This window comes from Cataglyphis hispanica, chromosome 1, assembly GCF_021464435.1.
Source record: "Cataglyphis hispanica isolate Lineage 1 chromosome 1, ULB_Chis1_1.0, whole genome shotgun sequence".
Classification (NCBI taxonomy): domain Eukaryota; kingdom Metazoa; phylum Arthropoda; class Insecta; order Hymenoptera; family Formicidae; genus Cataglyphis; species Cataglyphis hispanica.
In genome coordinates, this window is record NC_065954.1 from 12,230,765 (window position 1) to 12,243,451 (window position 12,687).

General features: G+C 28.5%; 2 protein-coding genes and 1 long non-coding RNA gene across 7 annotated transcripts; 1 reads left to right on the top strand and 2 right to left on the bottom strand.

Annotated features, from left to right (window-relative positions):
• The first annotated feature begins 424 nt into the window (after positions 1-424).
• On the top strand, positions 425-5,302 carry LOC126850325 (fibroblast growth factor 1-like). 5 transcript variants are annotated; one of them, XM_050593594.1, is made up of 5 exons: positions 425-530; positions 1,900-2,131; positions 4,143-4,336; positions 4,484-4,587; positions 5,083-5,302. In XM_050593594.1, the coding sequence occupies exons 2-5, from the start codon at positions 1,914-1,916 to the stop codon at positions 5,269-5,271; spliced, it is 705 nt and encodes a 234-aa protein (XP_050449551.1). In that variant the 5' UTR covers positions 425-530; positions 1,900-1,913; the 3' UTR covers positions 5,272-5,302. The 5 variants fall into 5 exon arrangements, with proteins under 5 accessions (XP_050449551.1, XP_050449277.1, XP_050449196.1 ...); XM_050593320.1 differs by having other exon boundaries at positions 426-530; positions 1,897-2,131; XM_050593239.1 differs by lacking the exon at positions 425-530 and adding an exon at positions 537-918 and having other exon boundaries at positions 1,897-2,131.
• On the bottom strand, positions 3,243-4,157 carry LOC126851057 (uncharacterized). The gene is made up of 2 exons (XR_007687630.1): positions 4,018-4,157; positions 3,243-3,524 (listed from the first exon to the last, which is right to left on the bottom strand). It is a non-coding gene; the product is annotated as an uncharacterized LOC126851057 (long non-coding RNA).
• Positions 5,303-5,449: 147 nt separating the features above from the next.
• Positions 5,450-8,204, bottom strand: LOC126850817 (short coiled-coil protein B). The gene is made up of 4 exons (XM_050594217.1): positions 8,029-8,204; positions 7,385-7,504; positions 6,982-7,068; positions 5,450-6,843 (listed from the first exon to the last, which is right to left on the bottom strand). Exons 1-4 carry the CDS (start codon positions 8,099-8,101, stop codon positions 6,701-6,703), a joined length of 423 nt encoding a protein of 140 aa, XP_050450174.1. The 5' UTR covers positions 8,102-8,204; the 3' UTR covers positions 5,450-6,700.
• Positions 8,205-12,687: the final 4,483 nt, after the last annotated feature.

Below are 12,687 nucleotides of genomic sequence, written 5' to 3' on the forward strand. Positions count from 1 at the left end.
GAGAGAGAGAGAGAGAGAGAGAGGGAGATAGTGTGTATTTCACACACATTAATATTATAATAATATAAATAAATTATATATTTCTGTATATAAAAATGCACAGATTAATTTACTTATTACAATAAAAGATTTTATAATGATATAATTATATAATAAATTGTAACAAGAAAAAAATTATTAGAAAAGATTCTAATCAATTTATTAGCAGTTTCATTCACAAGATTAATTCATGAATGATGCGAAGTTTATAATTACAAGATTAAAAATTTTTCGACAAGGAATATTATCAAAATACGTATCTCCGGAATGATATGTCTAATGATTAATAGTGATTCTCTAAAGAGGGTTTTAAAAATGATACGCGTGCATGCGCTCGGAGGCGTGCTCCATTTTTAAATCGCTCCACCAGGAATCTGCAGACCGCCGACGCCGACAGCGGTGACTGTCAGTAGGCCGGCGTCATGTCTGCTATTATTCGACGAGCCACCGGAGAATCGGGCTCAGTCGCGTGATAAACGTGGAACATCCAGGTAGGTGGATGCTTGTACGATCATCAAAGCTTGACGCATCATCGTGCGGAAGAGATCAGCTTTTTTCGTCGGATCTATCTGAAGTCGAATCTATCGTGTGACCGAGAAAATATTCATTTGCCACTCTATTCTCGATTATGTGAACAAAGTTCGACAAAATTTATTTTTCACTTTTATATATAATTTTCATTTAATTTTTCAAAACATTGTTATACGAACATATAGTTGTATGTGTACATATGTGAAAAAAATATAATGTAATATGCTGTAATATATTCAATGTTTAGTGCTTCTCTTATAAATAATACGATGTAACATTTGCTATAAATAATTAGTGCATATGCTGTCAATGTGTCAAGCTCGAAGAAGACTGAAGTTAATAATTGCAGTACGTATATCTCTGGATAAATGCTTTCTGAATGCGTTGCGCTTAATTCGCCTGACATATTTCTGCTCTTATTGAATTAGTTTAACGTTATTGGTGCGTAAGTACCTCCCGATGCGCAATTATCTGCACACTCGATACGCATGGCTACTAGTAGACCGAGACCACCGTTAAATCTCGAATACTATATGCTTACTCTCCTGCTCCGAATAAAAAATATTTCGCATGCGTGGGTGCTTCCCAACATTCATAGAGATTTCACTATCTCATAGATTTTTTTCTCGAGTGCCAGAATATAACATTATTCTAGAGTGTTAAAATCACCTTGACCTCGTTGATAAAATAATTATAGCGGATTAATTAAGTTACTTTTTTTAAGATATTCATGGAAGATTATCAGAAAAATTCATATAAGAAACAAGTTATAAAATAGCAAGAAAATAATAAATAAAATTTCTATAAATTTCAATTGTATCATTTCAATTAATATAAAAATATAGTTGTATTATCAAATTAAAATATACAACAAAACACGCAATGAAATTGCAATAGAAATATTCATATTATTGAATGAATTAAAAAATAATTAAATGCGATTTCGTTGGTAAATCAATATATAATAATTTTAATATACAAAAATTATTATATAGATTTCGTCCCTTGATGTGATATAATTATTAATTTGATAGGTAGTAATTAGGAAACAGTTCAATGTTGTTTTAAATGTGTGATTGTTCTCACCAACTTTGCCATTGAAAATTGTCCTTTGCTGCTACAATCGATGTATAATTTAGCAACTCATAAATATACATTATTTATTATGGTCCATAGTTACATCTCACATTTAGCCGCAAATGTGGCTATGATGATTCTTGGTCAATGACAACCGCATTTAATGCGGTTTTAGTATTAGCGAAATTAGATGGCCACATTTATAATACCAAGTGTGCAGTGTAAATATGTATCCATGAATTTATGCAGCAGCAAGAAAATCGAAAATGAGTTTGCGCTGGATTCACGAGAATCTAGAAGCACCAACATGCGACGAAGAGTGCAGCGATATCGATGATAGTAGCGATGATAGCTATGACACGGAACTATCTCTTCAAGAAGACGACGACGTAATGGAAAATGGAAAAAAAATCGCTCGAGATATCCGGAAGAAGAGGGAAACTAGAAGACCTCCGACTACCACCGTCACCTTTGACGGGAACGGGTATATATAATTAACTGGATATATAATTAAATCGATAATACGTCACGCGCACACAATTAGCGATTTCTATATATTTTGCATGTAAGAGTAATGTAATTTAAAAAATATTTCAATGTAAAATGAGAAAATCACTGTCTAATCTGCAAAGAATAGTAACAGTTAACATTGATGCATGTCCCTTGCATTTCATCTACGAACCTAGAAACGTGTAATTCGCGTAAATGAATGGATTAACATAATTAATGGGACAAGGTAAAATGTCTAGTCGTTACTAGATACACGGCAGATGCGTTTGTCTACCTACCTAGTCGCCCTCAAACATTATAACGTACGTTCATTGATCACTTGACTCGATTAACTTTCTGCTCCATATCGCCACAGGGTCAGCAGATGCATTAGATGTAGTTTGTGTTATTAACGGTATCAAACGAGCATAGTGTCGTACGTGGTATTGCGACTACAATTTTCCGTGAATTCAGCAATGTTCCCGCCATAACATGACGTGCGAAATTATGATTGACATTCTGACGTATTTGGCGAGAGATGCAATTTGCACCATTTGAATAGAAACGGAATTTCATTGCATTCGCAAGTATAAAAAAAAAATTATCTTTTTTTTTATTTTTCCATTAGAAAGAAAATTTTACATTGCATTAAAAAAAGTAGATTTCTATAATATCAAAATAATAGTTAAAATAATTAATAAACATTAATCTTTATAACTTGTGATGAGATATATTTTAACGTAATAGGTGATATCTCTCTTTTAATGAGATGTTTTGAAAATCTCTTTAGATATCTTAAAAGATATCTGGCAAATATTAGTTATAATATTTATATATTTATATCTTACAATTATAGTAATAAATAAGTAATAAATAAGAATACAGCAGTAAATAAAAACTTGCTATTACATATAGATATAAAAAGCTTATATTATAGATAATAGATATGCTATTAAATAAAAATTAATAGATTCAATATTCTTTCTTGGAAAATTATTTGTTACATTTCTTTAAAGAAAAAAGAAAAAAAACAAGAAATTCTTTCTTTAAACAAAATTTGATACATCAATTATAAATTATATTTTTCGATAAATAAAATAAAAATATTTAAGAATATAACATTTATTTTTGCGTGGAAGTAAATTTTGTTTACACAGTAGGTTTATTGGCACGGCTTGCATACGAAGCCATGTAAAATTAACCGCTTTATCTTTCTGATGACGACGGTCAAGCTGTTCGCGCACAAAGCCTATTGACATTTCGTTTCCTCCCCTCGAGAATCGGTTTAAAATAACGAAGTGCGCGAGAGCGTTTACAATATAGTGATGCGCTTCATTCACGAGGCTTGCTGACCTGAAAAACCGGCCGACCTATATATTTCCCAGCATCTATAAAACGATGTGAACACCCTTCATAAAGGCAAAGACAATTCTAACTGACGGCATAATATAGTTAAAAACTCAAAACAAATATTACGTACATATATAAAATGAAATATTAATTTAGTATTATTATACATATTTCACATTTCTATTAATTATTTCTATTAATTAATTATAAGTGAGAGACTATTACAATTTCTTTTTATTCCTAAGAGTACTGTTCTAAAAATGCAATAAATTTTATCTCTCATGTCATTTTCTTTCATGCCCATTGTAATTATAAAACTAATTTGTCATACCGTTAATGTTCTTAATTAACACAATCTTTATAGCTCTCATATACTTTTGTTTTTATGTATGCATGTATGTATGTAACTCCAAAAACACGCTCACAAACAGACATATATATTTTTTCTCTTCTTTTTATTTATTTATACAATTTTTCTGTTTTTTTTTTATCATTTTCTTGTATATTATTCTTTGAGCGTATTAATCTTACCTTGTGTGATGAGAACTCTTTTTGCATAAAGAATAGATTTCTTTTCTCCCTCTCTCTTTCTGTTACATAATATGTTACTATACATAGGTACATATTTATGAGTTACTATCGGACTGTAATTATAGAACTCCTCGTAACGTCGAACGCAATTCCAAACTACGTAAATACACGCCATACATAATATGGGATCCTCGACAGCCAGCAAAAAATCCTGTCTACAATTGTCGGATAATAAAACTGTACTGCCGAACAGGGTATCATCTGGCAATTACACCGTCCGGACGAGTCCGAGGATTATCTGGCAACAAAGAGTCGCACGGTACTTCCATTATTGTCGTGAAATATTAACCGGAGTAATGATCCAAGATATGTTATATATGTCACAAGTATTATTTACAGCTATTGCTATCATTATTATTATTAATATTATAAATTATTATTTTTGTAAAAAGTTATACTTTTACAGCTCTGCTTCACGTGACGCCGGTATCTTTCGGTGTTATTAGAATACAAAGTATCGAAACGAGGCTTTTCTTGGCATTTGATAAAAAAGGACGATTATATGGAGAGGTAAGATATGGATATAAAATATGGAGAAAAAATATGTTGTCTATATAAAAATGTAATGCAAAATACTTTTCCATGAATTGTTACGTTATGAAAAAAGCTTTTACTACCGAAAGAAATGTGAAATATAACACGTTGTGCAATACTATTTATATCTTCAAATTTTATACATAGCATTCTATAATGCCGTGGGTAAAATTTTACACAGTTCTATAAAATTATCTCAATGACTTTATTTAACCTAATTCTCACAATAATTTTAACAAGACTCTCTAATTCTATTTAATAATAAAAATATAATAATCAGCATAATTATTAATTTAACAGTTATAAAATTATTAAAAAAAAATCTTAAGAGTTTGTTAAAGATAATAAAAATTATTTAAATACAATCTATGTAGTTGATAAATTAGCTCTCTAAATATTTATTAATGAAAATTTGAAGATGTTTAAAATCAATTGTAGATTTGCTTTATCTCTTATATATTTTGATTTCAGGTAAATATGACTAACGATAATACTGAATGGGAACAATGGAGTATTGGTTCCTACGATGCATTTCGATCCCGCAAATACGTGCATTATGGATGGTGGGTAGGGATAAAGAAGAATGGACGAGCAAAGCCAGGCCCGAAAACATCTTGGGGGCAAAAAGCAATACAATTTTCGGCTATCCAAGAGGACTAATCGAGAATTAATCGGAAAGTTTTAGCACACATGCATGCTTCTTATATTTTATTCATTATAAATTAACTATTTGGAAAAGGAATCCTGCTCAGTGATGAATGAGCGTTTTATGAGGAAAAAGATAATGCCGCTTGATAAAAAATTCACTCGAATGAGGCACTCATTGAATAGCAACACGTTCCAATAGAATATAATGTTTATTATAACACTGTTTTACTCAACAATGGGATAATTTGGGATTGTGCATTCTGCTTGTGCCCTCAAACTGAAACTCTATCGCAAGTTGCAGTTTTTCATTTGCAGTAAATATATATTTATTATTATGCGTCAATCATGTCGACTCGATACGCTTACAAGCAAGATGACTGCACGTATGTGTCATCTTTAAAAATCAACTCGTTCCGTCATAAATAGCAAACTTTAAACTAGCTCGCATCTTGCTCGTAACGTATACTATATATGTAGCATATCAATTTTTCATAAAATGTCATTAATTATAGCATATTGTAATTGTATATAATTATACGTTATCTCTTTTGTACATCTACATACAATGCATATATATAATAAATACATCAAAATTTTGAAGCAAGAGTTTGTATTAAAACAAGAGATATTTCGACAAAATACATATGTGACTTCAAATTTCTTAAATTTGCAAATATAAATGCGCATATTGAATAAACTGTTGAAAATGTATATAAATGCAAAAAACAAATGAACAAAATACATTTTGTATATAAAATTGATTAAATAAAATTAACAGCACATATATTATATATAAATAACATAATAAAAATATAATTATCAAATTATTTAGAAATTTTTTACTTAATTTTATATATTATTTACTTCAGACAATAAATTAAACATTTATAAGATAACAATAAATTAGAACATATTATTATTAATATTATATAATGCATTATATATGTCTCAGCTAAATTAATTAATCTTAAATATAAAATAATTAGCAGGTTTCTTTAAAAGTTTGCAAAGCACTTATGTAAAAATTGTATAAATGCAAGACTCTTTGGTGCACACAATTGTAACTATAAGCGTGTTTCAAGACAGTCACAGTGAATGCATTATAGTCTTAATTATTTTAAAAGGATATTTGATTATACTTGACTGATAAAAGTAGATATTGTTTTATCAGAGATACTTTGTTTTTTTTTTTTATAGAAAGTATGTACTAACAAAGGACAAATTGAAAATTATACGCGGGACAATATTTTTAAAAGCTTTGCAATAATCTTTGTTATATAAAAAATTATTATAATTAAATGCAAGATTAAATATACATACTTTTGAAGATAATCGAAACAATCACAATTATTTCAAGATTCTGTATAGCTTGTTCATAAATTTATATATATAATTTAATAATTTAATCTAATTTGTTTAATTAGTTTGGTTTGGTTTTTGTTTACTTCTTCTTAGTATTAGGACTCGTTGACTGAAATACGCTCGATGCCGACATTAAATTCTCAATATATTGACTCAAAACCTGATTCTCACTTCTTAGCTTGAGATTTTCTTCCTTCACACTGTCTACTCTCTGTGACAGATCTAAATAGAATATATATATATATATATATATATATATATATATATATATATATATATATATAGAATCTACATATTAGAAAGTATCAACACATATATCCATCTGCAATATAAACTTTTGTAGTTAAAGTATACACGCACCATCTAAAGTATTTTGTAGTTCAAGAACCTGCGCAATCAATCTAGCTTTCTCCTCCTGTTCATCTGGGCTGATATCTGGATCTAAACCTACAATCAATATCAATCTGTTTACATACTGCTTTTTTACTTGTCCATATTGTAATCTTACAAAATCAAGAATTAAAGAGATTAACATTGTTATAATTTTTAAATAAAATGTATATAATAAATGCATAATAAAATTAGACAAGAAATATAAAAATAGGAACTAAGATTCAGTTTAATAAATATTATGCATTGTACTCATCTAAATTATAAATAATTATAAAAAAATCTAAATTATATCTAAATTATAAAAAATTAAAAATCAACTATATATTTTTTTTCTTTGGCATCATAAGAAATCAATAATAATATCACTTACTATTCGGACTACAACTTCCGTTAGTGAATGTCGATGGAATAGAATCCATACTTCGTCTTCTTCCTAATGCATCAGATATATGCGAAGCATTGTCCAAGATTTCCTCTTCTGGTATTATTACTATGAATGTATGAGAAATAACTTTAGCAAGTTATTACTCCACAATAAAAATAAAAAAATCAAAGAACTAGTTGTCACAAGACATTACTACATTATGTGTAGAACGTACAAATTATTAATTTTCCCAAGGATTTGTAAGCAAAAAATATAATCGATAAATATAAAAGAAAACAATACTTATATGTAATTAATATTAAGTGTTTTTATATCACAAAATTAGATTTTGAAAAATAGATGTATTATATTGCCACTCAATATATATATTCAATGCTTAAATATAATATATAAATTCAATACTGATGTAATTTTCATACTAATACAATATCAATAGAGACAAATAAAAATTAGTCAGACTAAATGAACAAAGCCAAGTAAATGGCGCTAAATAATAATTAAGATTCGGCGGAGGGCTTGGCATGCAAAGTAAGTTTCCTACAAACTGGCTAGGTTATAAGTCATCAATAGCGGGGATAGCAACAGCTGCTGCGAGAGACATCACGAAATAAGAAATTCCAAGCACTCACCCTGCGGATCATCGTCTGCGAGAGGTATACTATTCATATCATCCTGCAGTTTGGCTGTCATCGTTGCTGACATGTCGGTACCCGTGAATCGGAATTACCAGGAATCACACACGACGCAACTGACGGCTGACGGATTGACGCAACCACGCAACCTGCGATTGACTTAACTTTTATCGATCCCCGGACGCGAGACGCGAGAGAGCCAATCGAGATATCGCAATTTTTTCTTCGCGGTGCTATCGATTTCAATTGCCGCTTATATTGTAATAAATCTATTATATGTATAATTAAATGATTTTCTTGTTCATATATCATTCATCTTTTATGTAATTTACGTGATTTAAAGCTGTAGTTTATTCAGATACATCGGATAAGACACACAAGGTCAATACTTCTATACACTTTTATAAAGACAAGAGCGAACATACGCCCGATACTTTTATAAGTATTTCCGATACTTATTTAAATGCGGAAATATTTATTTTCGACGAATAAAACGAGTATATAACGCGAACGTTTTACTTATGTAAGCCTCCCAAGCAGAATATTGGCGGGAAAGCACGAAAAAGCATACGGAATACAGTGATCGTTTTGAATATCCGATGTGACGTCACGCTGGTGTTGACGATGTGTTACTATAGTAACATTTAAATCTGCGCACAGCAGCGCCATGCACTATTAGAATGTGTTCAGAAATCCTACCGATGGAGTGAAGTAACAAAAGGAGCAAAGATTTCTTTATCCTGATTGGTCGATTCAATTCTATTCTACTCCACAAGTAGGATTTTTGAATATACTTTTAAAGGTTGAAATTATTTAATTACCTCGCGCGTTTTTCGATATTCGAATGCAGTCGCCATCTGATGTGTGCGTCTGTGTTCATAGGTACTATACATATATTTCACTCGCGTAAGTCATCGCTTTTCGTGTCGAGCAGCTTGATGATCTGTCTTAAGTCAACATTTTAGCAGATCAAAGAAAAATATGTTTGCTGTCATCTACTTCGTCCAGAGGTTTGTTTTATACTTAAGTAAAATGAATAAAAACCATAGAGATGCTGACTTTAATTTTTGCAAAAATTACAGATTTTCTTAGAACTTGAATCAAGATTACATAATTTATCTTTTGATGAGTTTTGTTTATAATTTTACGTATATATATATATATATATATATATATATATATATATATCAATGCACAAAATATATCATATACATATAAAGAGGTATATAATAAAATATATATAATGTACATTATAAAATAGATACATAAATAAAATATATAATAAAATATATTTAATAGAGAAAGAGAGAGAGAGAGAGAGAGGGAGAATAAAATTTCGCCTTTGCTGCGATTTAATTAGAGATTGCCTAAGATGAATTTAATCGATGCTCTTTTTGGATTTTGATCTAATTTATTTCATGGTATATATTTTGTTGTATTACCGACGTATGTGAACGTGAGGTCGTGTGACGTCACATCGCCGGACGCACGATGTTCACGGTCGCCACATTTCGTATGCACTTTCGCGCTTTCCCGCCATTTCTCGCGCTGCCGCCTCTTTGGAGTAACGTGCGCGAAACATGTCCGTTATATACTCGTTTTATTCTCGTCAAACATAAATAATTTCGTGTTTAAATATTAGGTATGGGGAATCGGGAATGTTTACAAAAATATTGGGCGTATAATATAGTTTACATAAATAAACGCGCGTGAGTGTGATTCACTATGTTTTTTCAATCATCATTCGTTTTTCGATGTTGAAATTAACACGGTGATTGTTTATTATTGTTAATTCGCGTTATTTGAAAATATTTTCTTTTATCTTGTATTTATCCACGAATCGGAGTTTTATGCGAACATGGAAAGTGTCGAGAATTACAATGTATATATGAGTTATAATTATATGAATTAAGGTATGCGAGATTGATTGTTTTCTAATTCGATTTACAATAAAAACATAATGCGAGATGTTGAAATAATATGTATTCTTTGCATTTTTCAGGTGAATAAATATCGGGAATGCTTGATAAAAAAACCGAGAGATCTTTCTTTGAAATTTCGGAAGCATACGGTTAAAAAATAGAAGCAGCAATTGGTAAAGAAATTTATTATTATTACATAATTGTTTTAATTGTCATCTAGTTATAATAATTGAGAAACGCATCACCCGCTTTTTAATCTTTTTAATCTTTTTAATTTTTTCATAGATTTTGAATAAAAAAAAAGTATTGATATTTTGAGTATTATTTAATAAAATATTTAAAATATGTGTATATTATTTCTTGTTTTGTCTCTTTATCTCTTTTTCTCTGCGCTTGTTTGTCTCTCTTTCTCTATCTCTTTCTTTGCTCTGTGTCTATTTGTCTTTCTGTTTCTGTCTGTCTGTCCGTCTCTCTCTCTCTCTCTTTCTTTTTTTCTTTCTTTTTCTCTCTCTTTATTTATCTATCTGTTTGTTTCTCCACACATTGAACATATATTGTTAAACACGAGAAACATTATAGATCATAAAATTTTAATTATATCAAATTTTATTAATTTAATGCTTGTATTTTGCCATTATTTTAATTATACTTTTATAATTAAATTTAGATTTTATTTAAATTATTAAAATTATTATATACATATTTTAATTTTGTTAATTTAATGTTTGCATTTTGTTATAATTTAAACTATGTTTTCATAATTAAATCTTAGATTTTATTTAAATTATTACACATACATATATTGTATTAAAATAGATATAAAAAGATTATTTTACATATTACATATTTTTCATGATTAAATATATTTTATCAGTATTTTACTTTAAAAAAAATTGTGTGAAATTTTTGTTTCTAGTATTTGATGAGATACGGCAAAACAGCAGATCAGCATAATCAATTTATAGTAAGTAAATTCATCAAAACTCAATATATTTGTACAACTGTTTATTTTATGATAGTTACTTAATACCGCGTTATATTACGCATTTTGTCATTTTCTTCGTGTATCTTTTCGTATATCTCTTCGTATATTTAAATTAAATGGTAGATAAAATTTATTTGGATTTTCATGTACATAATTTGAGGGAAGAGGAGAGAGCAGATTAAATTCAATTTTATTGTTAATTTGTGATTGAAATCTAGCAGTCTTGTGATATTTTTAATCGAGTTTCTTAAATATATAAAATTATGTAAATTAGATTTTCTTTATACTATTAAATATTTAAATATTAATATTAATTTTAATTATTAATATTTTATTTAAATTATAATAAAGAATATTATTTTAAAAACAATTTAAAAATAGAAAAAATTAATATCTTGAAACATATATTAAATTTTCTTATATTATCTTAAAAGATAAAGTTGTAGAACTTAAAATTTTTTATTAATAATTGATACATTAAAATTTTTTCTATTTTGTTTTCAAACTAATTAACATTTACAAGTTCAATAATCCGTAATTAATGAGAAGCGTAATCCTGTATTCTTGCGAATCGTTTCAATCTGATAAGAGATCCATAGTGAATCGTATAACGAAACCGCGGGCGCTTCTCATGCGACGGTATAAGTTTTCAAAGAAGAACTATCTTGCTCGTTTACTCGAAACTATAACTTTTGACAAAGTAAATGGCCGCATAGGGAGACAGCGAAACAACTTTTGATAGGATCGAAACTCTTGGGAAACTACGCGACAGACACCTAGAATTGCCTCCGCGAAAGGACATGAGATTCTTGAAGGCTTTTGTATCTTCAATACTTCTGTATGTTTTCGATGCTCTTTTAAATAATCCTCTTATAAGATCTATTAAGTTTCGGAGCTTCCAATTAATGTGCTAATTGTGATATTTATGATTATATTACTTGCGATTTATTTACTTGAATTAATTCTTTGCATGATAAAAAGTAAAAATTTATTTAAAAAAGTGATATTGGATAATGAAAATTTTTTTATATTTTAATTATAAAAAACGATATATAGTTAATCAAAAAGATTAAAAAATTTATTAATTGATTCTAAAAATCTCTTATCACATCAAATTTTATGCTTTTCATTAATTGATTTTATCATATATATCTAAAGATATTAATATTTTAAGATATATATAAATATTTTTATAAAATTCTGCAGACATATACATATAAATAAACTTAGAAATGTTTCTTTTCATATAATTGATAAATCTTTTCAAATAAAAGTAATAAATAAATTTTATATATTTGAAAAAAAAAGAGAATAAATTTAATTTTATATAAAAATAAACAATAAAGTGAGAATAAATCTTGTTTTGCAATAAACAAAGTGTTAAAATTCAAAATCCATAGAATTAATTAATAACATATTATCAACTAATAAATTTGCGTTATATTGGATTCTGAGACTTTTGTCTTTATTTTTGTCCAGTAATTTTATGGATGAAGAAAAAAAAGGAAAGATTTGAGATTTTTAACGAACAGCTTAATCGTGCATTCAGTGCAATTACTAAACATTTTGCAGCTCCGATGGCAGCTAGATCTTATTCTTGGTCGGATAATTTCGCGTCCTTAATTTCTATTGATCTATAAGGATCAAAGATTTTAGATTCGCTAGTTGTGGAAGCAAATAATTTCTTTTTTCGAATTGCAGTAATTTTGTTTTTGAGAAAGTATTACAAAAAGATTTTGCAAAAATATA

Bases quoted from the DNA above. Each gene is read 5' to 3' on its own strand.
- LOC126850817 (XM_050594217.1), bottom strand. From the start codon at position 8,101: ATGTCAGCAACGATGACAGCCAAACTGCAGGATGATATGAATAGTATA. The intron at 7,505-8,028 runs GTGAGTGCTTGG...ATACATTCATAG, and splicing joins CGCAGACGATGATCCGCAGG to TAATAATACCAGAAGAGGAA. The intron at 6,844-6,981 runs GTGCGTGTATAC...TATTCTATTTAG, and splicing joins ACTACAAAATACTTTAGATG to ATCTGTCACAGAGAGTAGAC.
- LOC126850325 (XM_050593594.1), top strand. From the start codon at position 1,914: ATGAGTTTGCGCTGGATTCACGAGAATCTAGAAGCACCAACATGCGAC. The intron at 4,337-4,483 runs GTACTTCCATTA...ATACTTTTACAG, and splicing joins TGGCAACAAAGAGTCGCACG to CTCTGCTTCACGTGACGCCG. The intron at 4,588-5,082 runs GTAAGATATGGA...TTTTGATTTCAG, and splicing joins AAGGACGATTATATGGAGAG to GTAAATATGACTAACGATAA.